The sequence below is a fragment of the Ambystoma mexicanum genome, chromosome 10, assembly GCF_040938575.1.
Source record: "Ambystoma mexicanum isolate Mex_15411 chromosome 10, UKY_AmexF1_1, whole genome shotgun sequence".
Taxonomy (NCBI): domain Eukaryota; kingdom Metazoa; phylum Chordata; class Amphibia; order Caudata; family Ambystomatidae; genus Ambystoma; species Ambystoma mexicanum.
In genome coordinates this window covers 729,648,671-729,670,965 of record NC_090932.1, presented here as the reverse complement: position 1 = coordinate 729,670,965, position 22,295 = coordinate 729,648,671, and the positions used below count along the sequence as shown (strand labels likewise).

At 44.2% G+C, this 22,295-nt stretch overlaps 1 protein-coding gene across 4 annotated transcripts in view; it reads left to right on the top strand.

The window, feature by feature from the left end:
• The window catches only part of LOC138491689 (glutathione hydrolase-like YwrD proenzyme), an 846,074-nt gene that overhangs the window by 752,434 nt on the left and 71,345 nt on the right, over positions 1-22,295 (top strand). For all 4 annotated transcript variants that reach the window (XM_069618367.1, XM_069618368.1, XM_069618365.1 and 1 more), the window contains one exon: positions 8,598-8,760. In XM_069618367.1, the coding sequence (XP_069474468.1) occupies positions 8,598-8,760 (163 nt within the window). The remainder of the gene's footprint in view (positions 1-8,597; positions 8,761-22,295) is intronic.

Genomic DNA, 22,295 nt, shown 5'->3' with positions numbered 1-22,295 from the left:
GCCCTGGCACAGACATCTTTGGGGCCCCCCTCCACTGAACCAAATGGAGGAAGGTCTCCAGAATATCTGTTTGCACCCCCTCATCACGATCACAACTCATAGCTTGATATGCTCTCTAGCAGCAATCAAAATGAGCTGTTATGAGCACACACACTATGTATACCACAGAGAAAGTATCACAGGATGAATTGATCAGAGCAGAATGTGCTTGTCAACAACAGATAGGCAATACATTTAGAGCCGCAGCAGCATGCTATTTACTATTCTGATGTGTGCTATGTAAGGGTGGTGAGCAATGGGAACTGACTTCTTTAGCTCAGGAAGCCTTTTGCCCCCCCCCCCCCAAGGTGCCCTGGAACAAGTGCCCCTTTTGCCCTCCCTTAAAGACATCTGTGCCTTCCTGAATTGTAGAAGTGACAGGGTGAGTCAGATTTTGATAGGGAGGAGGTTCCAGAGTCTTGGAGCATAGGCAGAGAAGGCCAGTCTTTGTTTTTTTTCCTTCCAGCACCGACAGAGTTCAATTCTGCACATGTCCTTACTTCTGGTGGATCGTAGGCCTCCGGAGATGTTGTGTTTCTCACTGTTAGATTGGGGACTTCAGGGTGATAGCCTTGTAGATGATGTAGCAGGAATTGCAGAAGATGCAAGCTTGCAGCAGGTGCCAGTGCAGTCCGATGAGGTTCGTTGTGATTTCATTAAATTTGCATCATTTGATTGCAGCATACAGGACACATCTAAGAGGAGCCAAGGTAGTCGCTCGGAGGCCTTCCAAAGGGACTTTTATACCACCCAGGTGGGAGAGGACCAAGTCTTGGACAGAAAATCTGAAGTTGTTTTCTAGGATGAAAGGCTTGTTTTTCCGCAGGCGAGAAAGTTGGTACCAACCTGTTTGTGCCTTCCTTGTTAAGTGCTGTTTGAAGGAGAGGTGTTTGTCGATGTCTAACCCCGGGGTCTTTGGCACAGGTAGGGGACTGTGGTGTGAAGCACTCGTGGTGCATAGCGGAGAGCCAGGTCTGAATTCGTTGTTGCTGGTCAGCAGTAGAAATTCTGTCTTGGAGGGATTGAGCTTCAGGTAAGCAGTGGGCATCCATGAATGGATCAAGAAGAGGTATGCCTTGAGCTTTTGGATGTCTTCAATAGAGGATATCTTCAGTTAGAGCTAAGTGTCATCTACCTATTTGTGGATGTGGATATTGTGTAAAGTGAGGAGGGATCCAAGCAGTGCCATGTAAAGACTGGTGGTTTTTAGCAAGGGACGAGTTGAGCCATCTGAGGATGCTCTTGCTGATCCCCATGATCCCAGTGTAGATTGCCGGTGAGTGTCTGATTGTCTACTGCGCCAAATGCCGATGAGAGGTCAAGCAGAACCAGGTTGCAAGCATGGCCATCATCAAGGATTTTAAGAACATGGTCGGTCACCTTGATGGCAGCTTTTTCTGTGCTGTATCTGGGTGTGATGAGTAGGACTGACAGAGGTTATTGGCTTTGATGTGTTGAAGGAGTTGTGTGGTTACTGCTTTCTCAAGGAACTTACCTAGGATTGGAAGATGAGTGACAGGGCAGCAGTTGCTGAAGTCATCAGGGTTCAGTGTTAGTTTCTTGAGAAGCGGGAGGATTTTTCCAGTCTTGAGGGTTGAGTGGCAGGTGCATTGAGTTAAGGAGTTGTTGATGATTGTGAGGTAAGTTTAGTGCTTCAGTTGGAAGTGTTTTGAGTATGGAGGCAGGGAGGATGTCGTCTGCATACAATGTAGCCTTGAGCAATGCTAGGATGGCAGTGAGGTCTTCCATAGTGTGTGTCTTGAAAGTTGTCCTGGTTGTTGTGGTTTTTGCAAGATGGGATGTGTAGTGTCAGGTCAGCTGTAGCATTGGTGTTTGTGTTAGTGGATCTTATTGATGAACAAAGGGTTGATGCAGTGCATGATGGCTTTGAAGAGGTCTCCGCTTTCATTGTTGGCCCTGGCTATGGTGTTTTGGTAGTATTTGGCAGTGGTGATCAGTCATCTGCATGTGTCCTTGGGAACAGCACTGGACGATACAATCAAGGTTGCTGAGCCAGTCCCACAGTGACTCATGGCAGATGGGGAAATCAACCTTACCCGGGGAGGCACTCGCATAACACCAAAAGCTGTTTCAAAGCACCCCTTTGCTAGTGGGCATGGAAACAAGGATGAGAAATGAATGGGCGCTCTGAGAAGAGCAAATCAAATGGTAAGTCAGTCAGTCAGTAAGCTTCATTTGGCAAATTTGCCTTTAGCACACACATGCAAATAGGTCATAAGAAAGAATTACATACAATTAAATATCATTTCATGTTATGCAACAATATAAAATACACAGTTCATAAGCCATCTCCATTATAGGACTTGCAATAAAAAAGCTCAAATCCAGCGTGAGTTCATCCATTAACTTGAGGCAACGTCAAATGCAAATAGGCACGATAGATACATTTAACTATGAAATATATATCGTTCAGTACAGACGTAGATTTACAAAGGTTATTCGCTTCTTGCGTGGATTGCACATTTGCTCTTCTGAACAGGGGTAACACATCTTCCTCAACTCACAGTAGCACTCGCAGAAGAGCAAAAAATTAACAACAGATTCAATTTCTATACCAAATTGTGGACAGGTTTCTGTATTGCTACGCCTCCAGTCACTCGTGAAAGATGCAGCCTGCAGTGTACCAGTTCTAAACTCCACAAAGAGGGTACAGGCTTGGGCTGGTGAAACCAAGTCCAGCTATCTCTCTCCCCCAAGACCGGTTTTGTAGAGAGGTACGCTAGCCCTACTTTTAGGTTCAGACATGCAGCAATGAGACATTCTTGGGTATCACTTTTGACAAACTGCTTGATGTCTCCTTTGGCACCACTGCATAGAATATCCAGATTATGACATAGTTCTGCCATGCCGGCCAGTTTGAGATGCTGCCTAACATGTGTCCACCATTGAAGTGAACGTCCAGAAGGTAGTTCATCAGATCTTTGTATGCTGCTTTGTACATGACAAGCCCGGGAGACCCCCAAAGTCTAAGGGCCTCATTACATGGAAGGTGGTAAGGGTTAAGGGTCACCGGTAAGGGTACCGGTGACCGTTAACCCTTACCGCCTTACTACGAGGTCCCTTTGCGGGACCCGACCTTAACGCCTGGTGTAGACCAGCCGTTAAAGTTGGGTCCCGCAAAGGGATCTTGGTGCTTGCGGTACCGTAATTAGCGCCTTCCCCATTCCCATTATTCCCTATGGGGCAAAAATGGGAATGGGGAAGGGCCATGAAGAAAGGGGGAATTACCACCCCGCCAACCTTGGAATGGGGTGGTAATTCCCCTTTTCTCCATGGTGGTGGTGCCGGTATGGTACCGGCGGCAACCATGGTGCTAATAGCACCATGGTTTACCGCCTTCTGTGTAATGAGGCCCTAAGTCAATAAAAAACCTGTTTCCATGCCAACTGGTCGATACTGGGGTTAAGGCTGCATTCCATATGGAGCAGAGCATTCGGAAAGCTGTACGGCAGTTTGAGTAACTTTTTCAGAAATGTGTTCTCTGCTGATTCTAAGTTAGAGCTCTTAGTGTGACCCCAAATCTCTGCTCCATAGAGTACAGCTTGTACAGTCTGGATGGAGTAAATATCAATCACTGATCCCTCTCCATGGGAAATGAAGAATGTCTTAAGGCCACTACCATTTCTTTCAAGAATGGAATGTGACCTAGTTGTCTGAGCTGTCCATGAGCCTGTATCTGTGAACCCTACTCCTAAGTAGTCATACTGGGTGACTTGTTCTAATACAGTGCCAGCGACCTCTAAGCGAGAGCAACAAATGGTAGGTTTTAGTGTCCCCAAAAAGCAACGAGTACACAGTGTGTCCAGAATGGTGTTTGTGAGATTTCTCATTGGGCAGGTGCCCTGTGATTGCCACTCTTCCGACTAGTTCAGGGTGTCTCATGTTCCCTCTTTTCTTTGGCTGACCAATGTCAAACGAATAAAGATCCGGAGGTCAGCATAATTATGCTATTACTAATTGCGAATAGTTTGCGGGGTGGAGCGGGAGGCAATGTGGTGCCACACAGACGGGAGACAAACCAGGAGAGAGCAGATCTGTTTCACTCCAATCATGTCCAACTAACAAATGTTTAGCTATAGGGGCATGACGTATTCTAACCAGTCAGCTTTGTGACAACCGTGAAGACGTGAAGTTTGAAGTGCAACTATTTCTAACTGTATACACATTGTATTAGCAGTATAAAAGTATTGTTAGCTTTTAGCCAGTTTGTCAGCTCCCAGCAACCAGTTCTGTTCCACTGTGCTGTTTGATTTGTGCTTGCCCAGCTGTAAAAAAAAACTGTGTTATTTCTTGCCTGGTGTACGCTCCTTCTTGAACTACTACTGGTAAATCATTGATTACATGCCTTTAGAGGACCCCTAATACACTGGTGTGGTGTGACTACTGGCAAAGGAGATTGCCAGATGATGCGACCAATCGAGCAGGATTTGGAGAGCTGTAATGGAGGGTGGACAGAGCGTTGATGATGAGGTTGAGGATGTTACATTTACTGTGAGCTGGGTCTTTCGTGTTTTAGAGTGTTGAGAAGTCAGTGAAGATCTTCTTTCATTGACATAGTTGCTGGTTTGCCAGGTATGTTGACATCACCGAGGAAGATGTTGTTGGCATGCTTGAGGGACATGGTGCTGACCAGGTCCATGAAATCTTCAATGAACAAAGTGTTTGGTTGGGTGGTCTGTAAATCAGGTGAAAAGTGACTGTGTCCATTAGAGAGAGTGGGAAGTGGCAGGCAAGCTTTTCAAAAGAGCCAATGGTGGAGACATGCAGTTTGGTGCATGGCCATGATGAAATTGTGAATGATGGCGAGGCCTCTGCCGATCTTGTCTGGACGGTCTGTTGTACAATTATGTAGCCATTGGGGATGAGCACATCTAGGATGTGTGTGGTGGTGGAAGTCCTCCAGTCTCAGTAATGAAAATGGTGTCCACGTCACGTGTGGTGATGAAGTCGGCAGTGTTTTCCACATGGCTGATTGCTGATGCTGAGCAGACATTGGCAAGCATCAGCTTTCTTGCAGTTGTGAATGATGGATTGCTGATGGGCTCTATGGTAACACGATGCAGTGTCCATGATGTTGTTGGTGAGTGGTGTGCTTGACGATGAGTGGTGATGGTAGGGATGGACAGAGGGGAAGAGATTTGAGGGAGGATACCCAATGATAGAAGAGCAGGTGTTATCGTCCTGGTTGCTCCCAGTCCGAACACGTCCCAACAGAAATTGCCCTTTTCTTCATCTGCCCTTCACTTTGGACAACCTGGTCGAGAGACACCCTTGATCTAAGAGTTAAGAAAGGAAAGGAAAGATCAAGGCAAGTTCATGGGTGGGGCTTGGCTCACATGACCAAGATCCCCTTGCACCATGGCACCACCTGCAAAGGAAAAGAAGCTTCCTGGAAGGCACGAGAAACAGGTGGTGGGCAGACCAACTGAGTGGCATGGCATAGTCACATGACTAGCAGCCTCATCAATGCTCCTCATGCTGCATAGGCGCTTCCTTGATGCCTCATCTAGTGGAAGTGCCATGCAAATCTGTTCTGCACCTGCCCTGGACCCTTGGAATAGGCATCACCCTGGTTTCTGTCTGCAAGCTCCCTTCTGATGAGAAAGTAATGCCGCACCTGACTATAGTTGGTAGAAACTATTTCCACACACTGTGGGCTCTATTCTAGTGTTTCCGTTGCTCCATTCATCAGGATAGATTCCCAAATGGTAGCCTCGAGACACCCAGAGTAGTTAGTGCTACAGCAAGTGACAGAGTGGATGGCATGGACATTTTCTGGGTGTTCCCGTTTTGCCCACAGGTGGCCCTACATAAAGAAGGCATATGGGTAAGGATGAGTGTCCTCCTGCCACGGCCACCCAAGACAGAGTGGGTATGGTATTTTCCCCAGCTGGAACTTGTTACTCTAATCACTTTCTCCTTGGAGACCAGGAAAGTTATGTGAAGGGCATGCACCCTTCCCTGGAAACCAAGTAAGCAGGCGGACACGTAGTTACTGGGCCCCCATTTTGTTATTGTTGTTAGATGTTCTGCATTTGCTCTTCCTCTCCCCTGCTGATCTCTGTCTGCTTCAGCATTGGGCACCTGGCTACCCTCTGAATTTGGAAATTAACAAGGGGGTCCTGGGAGTCCCTCTGCCAGACATTAGTCCTGGTTACGAGAGACTTACCCAGAGTCTTTAGCTCACTATCTTTCACAGAGAAGAAATATCCCAAACATATCACTCTTTGGCCTGCCCTGGGGCAGTCCAGCACCGAAATGCTAGGCAATTCTCCTCTGAACAAGAGTACCAACAGAAACCCCAGACACGTGTTTCGGTCTGGTTGGACCTCAGCAGTAGGGTGGACATGTGTCTCTCTAAGAATAGTGAGCAAGGGGTCCACGTCTGGATTCCCCTAGTAACTTAGGGTGAGACCAAAAGTTACTTAAAAATGCACATTAACAAGGGGGTCCTGGGAGTCCCTCTGCCAGACATTAGTCCTGGTTACGAGAGACTTACCCAGAGTCTTTAGTTCACTATCTTTCACAGAGAAGAAATATCCCAAACATATCAGTCTTTGGCCTGCCCTGGGGCAGTCCAGCACCGAAATGCTAGGCAATTCTCCTCTGAACAAGAGTACCAATAGAAACCCCAGACACGTGTTTCGGTCTGGTTGAACCTCATCAGTAGGGTGGATCTGTACCTCTCTAAGAATAGTGAGCAAGAGGTCCACGTCTGGATTCCCCTAGTAACTTAGGGTGAGACCAAAAGTTACTTAAAAATGCAAATTAACAAGGGGGTCCTGTGAGTCCCTCTGCCAGACATTAGTCCTGGTTACGAGAGACTTACCCAGAGTCTTTAGCTCACTATCTTTCACAGAGAAGAAATATCCCAAACATATCAGTCTTTGGCCTGCCCTGGGGCAGTCCAGCACCGAAATGCTAGGCAATTCTCCTCTGAACAAGAGTACCAACAGAAACCCCAGACACGTGGTTCGGTCTGGTTGGACCTCATCAGTAGGGTGGATCTGTGCCTCTCTAAGAATAGTGAGCAAGGGGTCCACGTCTGGATTCCCCTAGTAACTTAGGGTGAGACCAAAAGTTACTTAAAAATGCAAATTAACAATTTGATTTGGGCCCAGATGCCTGCCCCCTCAGCTGCATACCTGCAATGCCTCTTGGCAACCCTTGCACTTGGGTCTGTATCTGCAACCCTACAGTCCCCTTCTGCACTTATTAGACATCCGTTGTCTGCGGCTTATTCTTGAACTTGCCACCTGCTGGCCGCACTACCTATTGTTGTTTGATCTTGTGTTCAGCACTTTCCATTCCTCCACTGCCCCTTGCACTTTCCCCTGCACTTGCACGTTCTCAATGTCACTGGGCCTAGTAAGATCGTTGTTTTGTCCTCCCCTCTTCCCCCTTCCCTTGCCTCGTCGTGCTCTGAAAAACTTGGTATGGGCGCAATATAAATAAAACATCATATCATATATCATTGGAGAAACTGTGGTAGACTGCTGCTGTGCACAGCTTGGGTTGTTGTCGGGGGTGAACTGGGAACTAAAAGAGGCACTGGAAATTATTTTCAAAGTGGCCCCATATTACAAATTTTCAGCAAGCCCAACCCTTTTCATGTGAGAACATTTGGAAATAAAATAGTATACCACACAAAAGAGGCCCAGGGTGCAGAGGCCTACCGGGAAATCTCCAAAGTTCCCTATAAGCCAGTCCAACCCTGGTTGCTGGGTGTATTCACAAATGCAGGCTCCAATGTGGCCTTCTTCAATCACTGAAGTCTCAGTAGCTCTTCCTGAGCCACGCTTGTGAGAAATGGAGGTGAATTAATGTGGATGGCAACTCTAGACGGCATCGTGTTGAGCGTTCTAGATACCTATGCCTGCACGACCTGCCCACGTGAGTGATTGGGGGCACAGTGTTATTACAGATTGATTTATACACGTGTTTAGCTGTGAATGTACTGTATAGATGAAACAGGTTTTATTGGGCATGCTCTAGTGTTTATTATTTACAAGGGGAATGCAGATCTTCGCCTGGGATTACAAGTCTACCGGAATCAAGTGGTTTGTTCATCTGCAAGCATGAACTAATTTGCATATTACAGGCCACGTGATGTGTTACGCTATCAGTTTTTTTCTACAGGTGCCAGTCCAGGTGGTACTTGATCCCACTTATGACCGCCATATTGCTTTTCCTTAGGAGCTCGGGTCTGCCTTCTCAGTGGCAGAGTAGCCACTCCTGTGATATATGACAAGCAGGATGCCTTCACATACCGTCCCCTCTAGCTCGTACGAGGGGGGCGGGGTTTGGTGTGCAGTGTCTTGACTCCTAGCATGGTGGCAGTGGTCATTCACCATGTAAGAGGGAAAATACCGATTTTACATTTAGTGCACTACAGCAGGGCCAGACTTATGAACTATGCAACATGTTTTCATATTGACATGTATTTAAAATTATCAGGCAGCTAAGATCAAGTATGATCAAGCTACTACGTGTCATCTTCATTTCTATTAAGAAGCATTTCTCTATTAACATTTTAGAGCAAACAATGAATATGGTCATGGGAGCCCTCTACAAACTGGCAGTGACACGGTTTACCTTACGGTGGTGGATGCCCAGGGCAATGCCTGCTCCTTCATAAACAGCATCTACAAGGGATTCGGCACCGGATTAGTTCCTTCCGGCTGCGGATTTACCCTGCAAGTGAGTACATATTTTTCTAACTCTAACTCGGTATCATTCTATTTTAGTGTCTAAAGAAACATAGCTTTATCAATGTGCAACTCCCTTTTGTCATTTCATGTTGATATCCTTTATACTAGTGAATCAATTCACATCCTGCTCCACCATTTCTCAATTCAATTAGTTTATGTGCTGATAACTAAGTTATCAAAGCAATATTTCAGGTTTTTTATTTATTTATTTGCGGCACTATATATTGTAGCATGGACAAGACCCTGCAAGTGGACCACAATCATTGAATGCTAGCGCCTGGAAACATCTCATGAGACATCCGAATAATTCAGGTCTGAGGCCCTACCTTTAAATTTGGGGCTTTAGGTAACATTGTGGATACTGCAACATCAGAACCAGTATCCTCTTCTGCCAGTAAGAAGTTGGTCTGTCCCTTCCTTTCATTCCAATGGGAGACTAACACCTTTTTGTGCGGTCACAGATCCTAAAGTGCCCAGTAGGGGCTGCCTAACATAGTACTCCAAAGTCCTGATTGATTCAACCATTGGCTGTGAGCCCAGCAGCCATGGCTGTGACTCTGACCTCTTAACACTTTTTCTAACGAAACCCACCTGTAACCTGCAGATTCTTTGCTTACCTTCACAGAATATTACCGTGGACACTAATGCATTAAATGCTCTAATGTGGTCTGCTGTATCCTGAAGCCATTTATTCCCCAATTAAGTGTTTACCTTTACTGCTCAGCCATCGCTATCACAAGGTGAGTAAGTACAGCTTCTAAGAAACCATGTGGACTAGCTGTGGGTCTTTGACTCCCACCCCATGAACATAAAGGTGAGGAAAATGGCCCTGGCAGGGACGCAGGGGCAGGAGAGAGTCAGGATTATGGTGGTAAATTTAATTAGTGAAAAGTCAAAATTGGCGTTTTTCATTCAGATTTAATTCAGCTCGGTATTGCATATCACCCCCATTTGGCTTACACTTTCACCTTGTCAAAGCATTTTTTTGTATACAAAAAACCTACCAATTCTGCTCTAGCGTCTTTAGGAAAGTCAGTGTATGATTCCAAAGGAAAAAAAGCAAAAATGTTTAACATTACTGGCCTCACCGAATGTTTTTTACAACATAACTGTGAATCTGGCTGAACTAATATGTTGATGATGATTTTCCTATATGGTGATAAGTTATCATATATTAATAACAGGAGGAAGGTATGTTCAGTTTGCCATGTTTTACTTAAATAAAACACACCTTGAATGGTTTCACATCATACCTAAAACAAACAAAACTTCCGTTAAAACAAAGAACCAAACAATTGTTTGTTCATCAAAACTATAAAATATACAAATATACAATATATATTTATATATAATATAACATCTACAAAACATACACTTGTTAAATATCTAAGAAAGATTTTTCAGGCCAAAAGGAATCACTTTGTTAAATATAGTTTGTATTAACCAAATGTAAACATTTTCTTAAATAATGCTTTGCAACAAACGTTAATTTGTCGTGAAAAATAAAAACCTTTTGCCCAAGCCCTAGTTAGGATGCTAGTTCAATTGTCTAATCTCCAGGGGTAGATTCGAACAAGGTAGAGGGAAAGTGGGAGAGATGAGCATTGGTAATGATAGCATCTCCCACCAAAATGTTTGCGGTAAGGGTTTGCTGGGTTGGCTTGGCTAGTGCCAAAGAAGGCTTTGGTAGCCAGAAAAAGGGTCTAATATTTGAAAGTGTGGCAGTGCTACTTCAAGGGTTAAGTGGTTAATTATGCCAATTACAGAAGGGGCAAATATCACAAGGCTGAAAAATGGGCTGCAGCAGTTTACCATTAATTTGCTTCTGGTGGTACAATTATCGCCAGTGGAAAATACATTACCAGCATCAATTCCCATCCAAGAAAAATATGGGGTCATATTAAAGAAAGTTTTCCGCCTAGCAATCCACCATGTGTCTGCAGGAGAAGTGCCTGCCTTGCCTGAAAGGTGAAAACCACATTACAGAAAAAAAGTCAAAGAAAATATATTACCACATGTCGGAGAGTAACACCGCCCAAAGTGGTTGATAAAATCTTGTTGCCCCAAAGTGGTTGATAAAATCTTGTTGCTGACATTAAAAGCCAGCGCCAAGGTGGTGGAAGGAGTCCTCCGAAGACAACCAGTGGTTAAATTTGCCACCAAGTGGGAACAAATCTTCAGGCAAATATGAAATCCCCTGGTATATCCATCATGATTACCACCAACAGTGGTTGAAATGCTGGCATGCGGTCAAATAATTGCTGCACTGGAGCGAACAAATTAATTGCATGCAGCAGTTAAACCACATACAGTGCCAGGGTCTGTTAGCCAACCTAGCATGCAAAAAGCAGTAACTAACTGCTACTGGCCCCATAACATGGAAGGACCTAGAGAGCAGAATCTATGAGTATCCACGAGAAGACAACACAGACGGACAAGTATCACACAGCCCACACCCTGCCAGGCAAGCCAACCTGTCTATGCAGCACACATTGGGATAATAAGAATGACACATGACATGCTAGTAACACACATGTCCAATTAACAACTGACAGGAGTAACCACACCAACAAGAAGTGCAAACAAGCATGCCATTGCAATACTTGTGAATGGCATCATTTATGAGTACTCCTTTGGAGGGATGAGATCGCTATGAACAGCCATCTGCAAGGAACGCCGGCAGCCATGTTTGCTTTGTGATGTCACAAGCGGCAGAGTCACCCAAGTCTATGAAAGGTTGGCATAACGGGGCTTTGAAGCCTATGAAGCTTTGCAATCGGAAAAGTGTCATGCCATTAGAGCAAGGTTTCACATTTACGCGTGCCAGAATGGATACGTACATGGTATGAATGGCATGTGAGAAGGCAACTACAAGTTCTTACCATGGGATCTGCCATGAGCGGGCTGGTTCAGAGTTGTGGAGATGGAGGGATGCACATGTGACTAGTTAGAGTAGTACGAGCATGGGACGATAAGGATAGGGACAAAGATACTTTAAGGACTACAGACTGAGCATTACCCAATGGAACACCCAACCACATGTCAACATTTATGTGACGTGCAAACCTACAGTGAAGAGCATGTCACACGTTTACCCTGAAGAATGACAACAAACACAATCAACACAACCGGTCTGCATGTGCCCATGAAAACACAAATCTAGCTCGCCCAGTACAGCTCAGAAAAAGCACAGACTTATCCGGGGCATGCAGAACGCACCCAAAAAAACCTGGATGTGTTTCTATGGACTGTCAGTAGGTCGTGAAGTCCTGCCGTACCCTTGCATGCTGGGATATGTTGACCTCCTTTGAAACACTGGGATAACAAAAGCACAAGGAAGAAAGACCAGGGCTCAAGTCGAGGGTACACGTGGGTGGACGGAATCCCCCACTTTTTTCAGAAGTCTCCCGACTTTTTTCAGAGCGCACCTTGATATGCTTATTTCTGGTAAGACCACATTCAAATGGTATGGTAATGAGTCCCCCCACTTTCTGTTTTAGGACTTGACCCATGAGGAAGACACCGCATGAGCTAATGTTGCAGGATGCAAAACAACTCAGAGAACGACAATCTTTGGAATGTCAAACAGACCTGAACCACTGCCATAATATATGACCGCAAGTGCAACACCTATTCGAGCCAAACAGGACTGCACACGCTCTTACCTGCAAGTGGCCAGCAACAGATCACTTGCACAAGTGTGCCTCGTCACATTGCTAAGGAACCAGCACAGAACGATGCATGGTAGGCAAGCCGTGACCAAAAAAACACACACTACTGAGGCGTACACATAAACACACCCCGATATGGTGAACACATCTCATACACACACAGCCATTCTTTTCAGGAAATAAAAGCATGCAAACATGATTCAATCAAAATATAAATAATGAAATTAACATTTTATGGGAATGGTCCACATAGTGTACGAAGCCAAACCTACCAACACACCCAGCACCACACACAAACCTGTATGTTCTTGTTGCATGGTCATTGTATTTGTACAGCCCAAACTAAGTCCAGAATGCATCTAGGCGCTAAATAGAGGATAGGTGAGAACTGATGCAAAGCAGGGTCAAGCCGACCAAGAGGACCTCTATATTATCTCTGTTGAGCTTGAGCCAGTTCTTCGCCATCCATTTACCAACCGAGGAAAGGCAGTCCTTCAGTCTAGAAGGAGGGCCAGAAGCAGGAGCATTTGGGCAAAAAAGGATCTGCGTATCGTCGGCATAAGAGTAGAAATGTACACCATGATCTGTGACCTAGTCTGCTAGTGGTCGCATGCATAAATTAAATGAAAGGAGGGACAGAGTCGACCCCTGGGGAACTCCACAGTTAACTACTGCAGGGGGGACATGAAAGGGGGAGGGAGAGACTGTCTGAAGGCGGTCTGCCAAAAAAAGAAGCAAACCAGTGAAGCTGAACACCTGCCACTCTGGCCTTCTCCAGACTCTGCAGCAAAATCCCATGGTCAACAGTATTGAAAGCTGCGGAGAGGTCAACATCTTGAAGCAAAACAATTTCATCCATAATTGCGACCATAACAGACTCAGTTCCGACGCACGGCTGAAATCCCGATTGAAACAGGTAGAGGAGACAGTTTGATTCCAGAAAATCAGAGAACTGTGGATTCACAATAGCCTCCATCAGCTTCATAAGGGCCAGAAGTAGAGAAATAGGTTGATACATTTTGTTCTACCACCGCAGGGTCAAGATGTGCCTTCTTTAGCAGTGGAGAAATAACTGCATGCTTCAAGGGTCCTGGGATCAATACTGTCAAAATGGATTGAATGATCCAGAGAGGGATCAGATCAATGGGAGAGGCGGACCTAGGTTTCAATAACAAAGTTGAAACCATAGTGTCCGTAATTCTGTTAAACCGAAAAGCACTGGTCCGAATCATTTCAGTATCAGAAACTAGAATACAGGGGTTAACAGGATCAGACATATTAGGCCCAATCATTTGTCGAATGTTGCTAATTTTATCCCTGAAAAAGGAACAATCCGATGGCAATGGACTTGCGTGTGTAAAGCCTTAGCTAAAGGTCGCACGGAAGCGGAACGTTCCTTTGCAACTTGAAAGAGTTCTTTAGCCGAGCATGTTGCTGTCAAAATTCGGTGGCATAATTACATGATTTGGCATTTTTTATAGCCACCTGGTGTTTTGTAAGGACATATGTATACATCTTTTTAGCGTAAGGAGCAAAATCAATGTGCCATTTATGTTCAGCTTGACGGCAGTCTTTTTTTAGTAACCTTAGTGCTCCCGAGAACCAGGGGGCAAAGGGCTTAGAACAACCGCGAGATGATCTCATAGGGGCCAGGGGATCTGCAGTATCATTCATGGCTTCAACCAGGGCAGTAAAAGGATCTTTGTTTGTACTCACTACTCCTTCTTGGGTCAGATAAATCAGCAAATCGCTGATAGACGTTGGGCAAATACTTACCCAAAAATGAGGAGTCTGTGATGACATACTGGGACCCCAGCCATAGGTCTTAACAGAGATAGAAAAAGGAAGCAAATAATGATCAGACCAGGAAACAGGAAAGGGTTTAAACATAGTTAAGTCACTAAAGTCTTAGAAAATAAAATCAAGCATATTCCCTCCATTGTGGGTTGGAAGGTGGTTCCTCAAAGAAAAAGAACAATCAGCTGAAAGAGCCACAACATTTTTGCCCAAAAGATCTGTAGGAATATTTGGATGCAAATTAAAATCGCCCAAAAGAAACAGTTTTGGATATTTCAAAGATAAATCTTCCACCAGTGGTGCAAAATCATAAAGAACTGTTTTTTGCTTTACTATTTTACTATGTTGCTGTTTTCACCTTTTTTTCCTCTTCTTTGTCTTTCTTTTTGTTTTAGAGGGGGTAGGCATTTCTCTTCTCTCGGGTTAGTGATAATTAGATAGATGCTCTGACGGGTGTATTTATTCAGTTTTAGATATAGTTATTGTTTGCGATCCTTTTCACCTTCAGTGATTGGGATGCTTTTAATTGTGATTTAGGTTGTATTTTGCTGGAGGGCTCCTTGTAGTCTACATGGGCTCTTTTAAACTTTGGTGTTTTCTGGTTTGGGAAGTCTATATATGATTGGGAAGGGAATCGGGGGTGACTTGGGGTTTGTTAGTTCTTGTTGACGTTGGATTCATACTTCTGCAGGTGGGGGTGGGGGAGGGTTTTTGGTATTTATAAGTACAGTATTTTTGATTTGGTTTTTTGTTGTTTTTTCCTTTCCCTTGCAATGCCGTCTGGGAGGGGTGACCAGTTGTCTGTTTCCTCGTGGAATATAAATGGTTTAAACAATCCGCTCAAAAGTCAAACGATTTTTAATTGTTTGAAGGATATGCGCAGTGATGTTTATTTCCTTCAGGAGACCCATTTATTGCTGGATGAAGTTAATATGTTACGCAAAGGATGGATTGGGGAATTTTTTGTCTCGTGCTATTCGTCCAGGAGTAGAGGGGTTGCTATTCTGATTCGGAAGAATTCCCCGATTAAGGTCTTAAACTCTAGCTCTGATAAGGAAGGTAGGGTCATTGCACTTTTGGTGGAAGTTCAGGGAATTCAGATTATTCTTTGCAATGTTTACGCTCCCTCAGTGGATGATGGTTCATTCTTTGGAAAAGTTGCTCAAATGCTGCAGGATTTTGCTTGCCGGAATGTTATTCTGGGGGGAGATTTTAATTTGGTTATTGATACTGTCAAAGATCGGAGTGGATCCAGTTCTGTTTGCAGGAGGGATCCGACATTTTGTTCTTTTAGCTCACTTATTTCTGAATTTGCCTTAGAAGACTGTTGGAGATTGCTTCATGCTGATTTGAGAGAATACACGTTTTATTCTAGCTCTCATGATTCACATTCTCATATAGATATGTTTCTCACGGCTGGATCAGCAACCTTGAATCTGGTAAGCTGTGAGATTGGCTGTATTGCTGTCACTGACCATGCACCTGTGTTTATGAATATGGGTTTGCAGTTTGATACTTCCAGATCTTTTTGTTGGAAAATGAACACCTCAATTCTTCAGGATGAGAAGATAGTAGATAAAATCAGGTCTGAGGCTGATCAATTTGTTGTGGAAAATAGGACAGAAGGAATTGGTGTTGGGACAGTCTGGGAGGCATTTAAATGTACGATGCGGGGATTGATCCTGAGTTTGTCCAGTAGCAAGAGGAAATGTATAGAGAGGAAAAGTTTGGATTTGGAACAAAATATTAAGCAGCTTTCAAAGGATTTGATAAATGACTCAGTTAATCTGGAGAAAAGGAGAAAACTTAGGGAACTGCAGAGGGAGCTGAATGAGACTTTCAAAGCAAGGTCTGAAAAGGATTTGTTTAGATTGAAATGTTCTTATTTTGATTATGGTGAAAAGTGCGATCGCTGGCTTGCCTATAAATTAAGACAACAGCAATCAGAAAGATCTATCACTTCTATCAAAAGAGAGAATGGTCAGGTGACTTGTGACCCGAAATTGATTAATGAGACTTTTAAGGAGTACTATATGAAACTCTATCAAAGTGAGTTGGATGTCAATGGATTGAATGATTCCTTTTTTAATGGATTGGAGATACCTAGAGTGAATGATTTGGAGAATGCAATGCTGAGTGAGGCTTTGACTGTGGATGAATTGAAAACTGCGATTGGGAAGTTGAACTCGGGCAAGTCTCCGGGTCCGGATGGTCTGCCTGCTGAATTTTATAAAATCTTCCCTGATTCAGTGGTAGAATTTATGCGGGATATTTTCATAGAATCCAGGGTGGGAGGTTTGCTTCCTGCTTCTACTAGTCATGCCATTATATCGTTTTTTCTAAAAAAGGGTAAAGATGGTTGTTTGACTTCGAATTACCGTCCGATCAGTTTGATTAATACTGATAATAAGATCCTTGCAAAACTATTGGCCCTTCGTTTGCAGAATCTTCTTGTGAAGTTAGTGCACACTAATCAGTCGGGCTTTGTTCATGGCCGGAGGACATCTAGCAATATTAGGAACTTATTGTTGTTGATGACACATGCACAGGATATGGATGATGATGTTGCGGTGCTTTCCTTGGACGCGGAGAAAGCGTTTGATTGTGTTGATTGGAACTGTCTTTTTTCAGTATTGCATGCTATGAATTTGGGAGAGGAGTTTATTTCATGGATCGTCTTGCTTTATGCTTGTCCGACTGCCGCTGTCAGAACTAATGGGCAATTGTCAGATTCTTTTGTGCTACGGAGGGGTACGAGACAGGGATGTCCTTTATCCCCCCTGATATTTGTTTTGGCCATGGAACCATTGGCGATTGCCTTAAGGAGTGACGTGGGGATACAGGGTCTGAGTTTTCATGGTGCTGACCAAAAGTTGTGGTTTTATGCGGATGACCTACTTTTGTTGTTACGGAATTTAACAGTGTCCCTTCCGGCCTTGCTGAATGTTTTGGATAGATTTCATGTGGTGGCTGGATTTAAGGTTAACTTGTCTAAATCTGAGGTGTTGCCAATTTCAGGATATTGTGACAAGAACTTGATTACTGGGATTGGGTTTCAATGGTGTGAAAAGAAACTGAAATACCTGGGTATATGGCTAACCCCACTGGTGGATGAGATGGTTGTGGTAAACATGAATGAGGTATGTACTGATTTGAAAATGAGCATCTTGAGGTGGTCTTTGCTTCATAGCGAACGCTATCAAAATGAATGCAGCTCCAAAGATTAATTATGTTCTAGGTATGCTTCCGATGAAAATTGGTCAACATTACTGGAAAAAAATTGATGGTTTGTTGCAGTCATTCCTGTGGGATAATAAGCCGCCTAGGCTTAAATTGTGGAAACTTCAGTTGCCAGTAGTAAAAGGGGGTCTGGGAGTACCGAACTTCAGGGCATATCATTTAGCCTTTTCAAGTCATTTTATTGTGCCTTTTTTGATGGATTTGCCTGATAAATGGGTAATTGCAGAGGCAAGTATGTTGGGTCCGCTCCCTCCAAGGGCAATTCTCACGGCGACAAACAAGTCATGTAATAAATCGCCTTTGACGGTTTTTCTGAGAGAGACGTGGAGACAGGTTCATGAATTGTTGGGCTCGGTTGCTTCAAGGACCATTCACTCATCCATTTGGTTGAACCCATTGATTGCTATCGGGGGAAGGTCTTTATTCTGGCCGGATTGGTTTCTAGGCAGGGTGCTCTGGATTGATGATGTTCTGGTGGATGGAGGGTGGATTGGGGAACGTGAGTTACGAGCAAAGTTTCACATTGATAATTTCAGAACTGAAGACTTCAGGAAATTGAAAAGATGTATTGGTGATGTGGCGGAGCTAGGAAGTTCAATGGTGAATCTCTATCTTATGGAGAGGGAGCCAGGTGGTTGTTCCATTGCTAGCAGGATATATAATTGTATTGTGTCTGCTTATAAGGAAAATTCTGATTTGAGAGATGAATGGGGAAGGAGGTTGGGGTGTGAGATTTCGCCTGAGATGTGGCTGGATATGTGTGCGAATGTTAAACTCTGTGCAATTGATCTGGTGGAACGGTCAAGACAGATAAAGATCCTCAATAGAGTGTTTTGGAGCCCGGAACGAATGTTTAAGAGGGGGCTGATGGACTCGGATGAATGCTGGTGTTGTGGGAATGGACAGGGAAGTCTGGAACATCTGTTGTGGGAATGTGTGCGTGTACAGGGATTTTGGCAGGATGTTTGTGGTGCCTGTCTGCGTGTTTTGAATTTGGATGTTGAATTGGATTTTATGACAATGATTTTGGGAGGTGGAGAATTGCTGGATGATCTCTCTGTGTCACGGAAAAAGTTTTTACTCCGTGGAGCTTGTCTGGGCAAAAAGTTGGTCCTCAGGGGCTGGAAGTCGCGGAATGCGCCTTCTCTTGATGATTGGGTTGAGGGGATGTCTGCCCTTGCATCCATGGAAAGGGTGGTTTACAAGAGGCAAGGGAAGTTGAGGTTGTACGGAAAGATGTGGGATGACTTTCTGAGTATTTACTGATTTATTACAAGTTATGTATATATAATATTCTGTTATTCTGTGTATTTTTGCTGAGTATTTATTGTTCTGATTGTTTGATTGATTATCTATGTGTAAACTTTATAAATAAATAAAAAAAAAATTTAAAAAAAGAAATTGATTTGTAACACAAGCTGTGGTCTATAAACTATAAGAACGTGAAATGAGGCACTCAGGGAAGACTGAAGTCTGACTAGTAATAGTTCACATGGCAATTTATAAGCCATAGGAATAGAGGAACACCTCCGCATGGTCTGGAAAAATGTATGCCAGTCCCCCCCCTGTTTTAGGGGCGGGTCTGTCAAGTAAAATATAATATTGGATAGGCATCATCTGAACAATATCTGGGCCAGAAGCTGAACTAAACCATGTTTCAGTTATGCACATAAAAATCAGTCTTCCAAAAGGGAATAAATGTCATGTTGGTGAGCTCCGGCAGATCTGACATTAATCAGATTTCCGTTAAGCAAATGTGAATGGTGGCTAATACGTTCATGGGGTTCCCTGAATAGGGAAACTTTGAACCCCTGATGCCAACAGGCGGCCAGGGGAGCCTGAGCTGTCGGTTCATTGTGTGTATAGAGCCAACAGGTTATTGGAGTAGATGGCTGCATATTCTGCATAGAAAGCATATCACATGGCCTGGCCGTGCACAGACGGACTTGCCTTAAGCACGCCTTTGGTGCGCTGCAGGCATGCCCACTGCACCCGTCCACTGTGCGGGCAATCGCTCCAGCACATTTATGCCATGAGGGATGAAATTGGCTGACCGCACTCAGACGCGATCAAAATAGTGGAAATTGAAGGAAGACTTGCATATACGAGTGCGGGCTGCCAAGATCAAGTAGATCAAGTGGAAACCATCCTCTTCTGGAAAGCGGAATCAAACCTTTCCTCCTGATATAAGCGTAGGCTGGACAAAACAAAATAAAGTGCACACTACTTTCTTCTTCATTAGGGCAGAAGGGACAAACTGCAGGATTGCTTGGGTTCCCGTTGTGCTTTAAGCTGGCTAAAGGTAAGATACCAAGGCACAACCTCATATATAGAACCTTCATTAATTTTGCCTGCATTCTATCTAGATAACATTCGAAGCCAGGAGCAGCTTTTCTATAAAGGTAGGGGACTAAACTGGCTGAGCACACAAGTTTCGCTTGAGATTCTCTCTCCGACCTATCTGCATTAACCTTTTTAAATAGCACTTAGACATTTACTGGGATTGAATCGGGCTGCAACCAGTAGCCCTCCATCCCCATAGCAGTCAGCTCCTTTCTTATGGCCAGAAACCAGGGTAAATCAGGACCTCCCGGATGGGTTAGAACATCCCTAACAGCATTTCTGTAGTAACCATTTGATCGTAATCTAGCCTGTAGAAATGTCGGCCTCGTTCGACAAACAAAGCCAATGCTCTGTGAACCCAATTCCCATAAAACCGGGACATTGGGCGCATTGGCGGGCTGCCCTAGGACTAATTAAATAAATGTCTGCTCCGCAACCTGGAGCATGCCTAAATTACATGTGCCCCAGAGTTCGGCCCCATGAAGGGCAGCCTGCCGAACCGGGCTCATGTAAATCTGTAAAATAACGCTGACTGGACCCGCCCCATGGGCCTGTATGAATCTAAATACAGCCCCACTGCACGTGGTCAACTTTAATCCTGCCTGCTTCACCTGGTCGCTCGAAGCAAAATTGGCCATTAATCATACCCCCAAATAATCGTAGCTCATAACCTGCACAATTTGTCTATTTATTTATATAGGGCACCTAACCCAAAGGTATCCGTGTGCATTACTTAGGAATACAGCGTAGTTACAATCAATCTGGTTACAAACGAGTAGAGACAAAAATGGAAAACATGACATCAAACGTGTATTTGTACATAGACGGGCATTTTGTGAGGAAACAATTACAGATGTGAATCAGGGGAACCTTATCGGTCCTGTGCAAAGAGCCAGGTTTTTACTTTTTTCCTAAAGATCCAAAAGGAAGGTTCCGCTCTAATGGCTGTGGGCAGGGAGTTCCAGAGTTTAGCAGCTAGTACTGGGGAGCTGTTGCCCCCTGCTTTTTGTATCTTAAATCTAGCAATATTTAAGTAGTGTGTGTGAAAAGACCGAGTAGGCCTATTAGATTGATTTCCAGTAAATATGTCTACTAGGTATTTTGGAGCAGAGTTTGATAGGCATTTGTGAGCGATGACTAGCGTTTTGAGGCGATTCTGTCCTGCAGTGGGAGCCAATGGGCATTGTGTCTTGCTGAGGACATATGGTTAGCTTTCGGATGTTGAATTGTTTTGAAGCACGTGTCATTTTTTCACATTACGTTTATTAGTACCTAGGTATAAGGCATTGCAATAGTCCAGTTTTGACAAGATAAGTGCTCTCGCCAAGGTAATGCAGCTGTCGGTGGATAAAAATGATCTGCAGGCATTGATCAATTTGGACGTGTAGGCTGTTGTTGAGGCTGTCGCATTAACTTGCTTAGTAAGAGAGAGGGGAGAGTCAAGATAAATGCCAAGTGTTTTGACTTCCATCGAGACTTTGAAAATGTTCCATCAATATTCAAAGTTTTGAATAGGTTGTCTAGCTTATTAAGGCGTGTTGGGCAGAAACCTGTGCAGTTCCCTTAGGGACCACTGCAAAAGATTTAGGACTACAGGTGGTTGGCAGTAAACCCAATTGGTAGCAGTCTGTACCACCCAGATTCACCTGGTAGCTGTGGCTGAGCAGTCAGACTTCTCTCAAGATGAGTTAGGCAGTATATAGAGTATACACAATAGGTACAGAGATACAGTAGTACAAGCAAACACTGACCAGAGCGTTGGTGTAAAAGTATATAATTATTTATTTAAAGACACACTTGTAAATTACACTAGCACAAAGAGAGGTAAATAACTTCAACACACAGTCATTATTTTAGACAAGTCTTAATGAGAAACACCACTTATTTCCAGACAGAGGTGAGCGCTTAACATAAAATGGCACTCTAATAAGTTATTAAAAAGGGAGGGAAAAAGGCACAGTTATGAAAGCACACAAATTTCAATACTTTTCAAAGAACCACAGTGAGGCAGGTTAGGCAAGGTCTACTGGAGAGCAAGGAAGTTCAAATGCCAGGCCCACTCTTAGGGAGAGCAAGCGAAATGTGTCCAGGATCACACAGTGGGGTTATGCCAAAAGAGTCTTTCTAAATAGTTCGCAAAAAGGTTGAGATCAAGTCAGGAAAAGTTAGTTAACAGGTCCCAGGCTAACCCAGGTTAGAAAGTCGAGGATTTACTGTCACCCCGAACGATCTGTCGCAAGGGAAGCCAGGCGGGACACAGTACCTGAAAGTGGGAAGAACGCTCCAGCAGGGGCAGTTGTTCCTGGCAGCGGGTGCAAGTCGGTGTTTCGTCCAGAGGAAGAGGAGGTCTCGACGTGGAGGAAAGCTGAAGGTCGTTGTGCTGCCAGGGAAGAAACCAGCCGTGGAGTTTCCCGGTTCCAAGGTACCACCCTTTTCTTCGCGGTAGTGGTAAACCGTGGTATTCCGGTTGCCG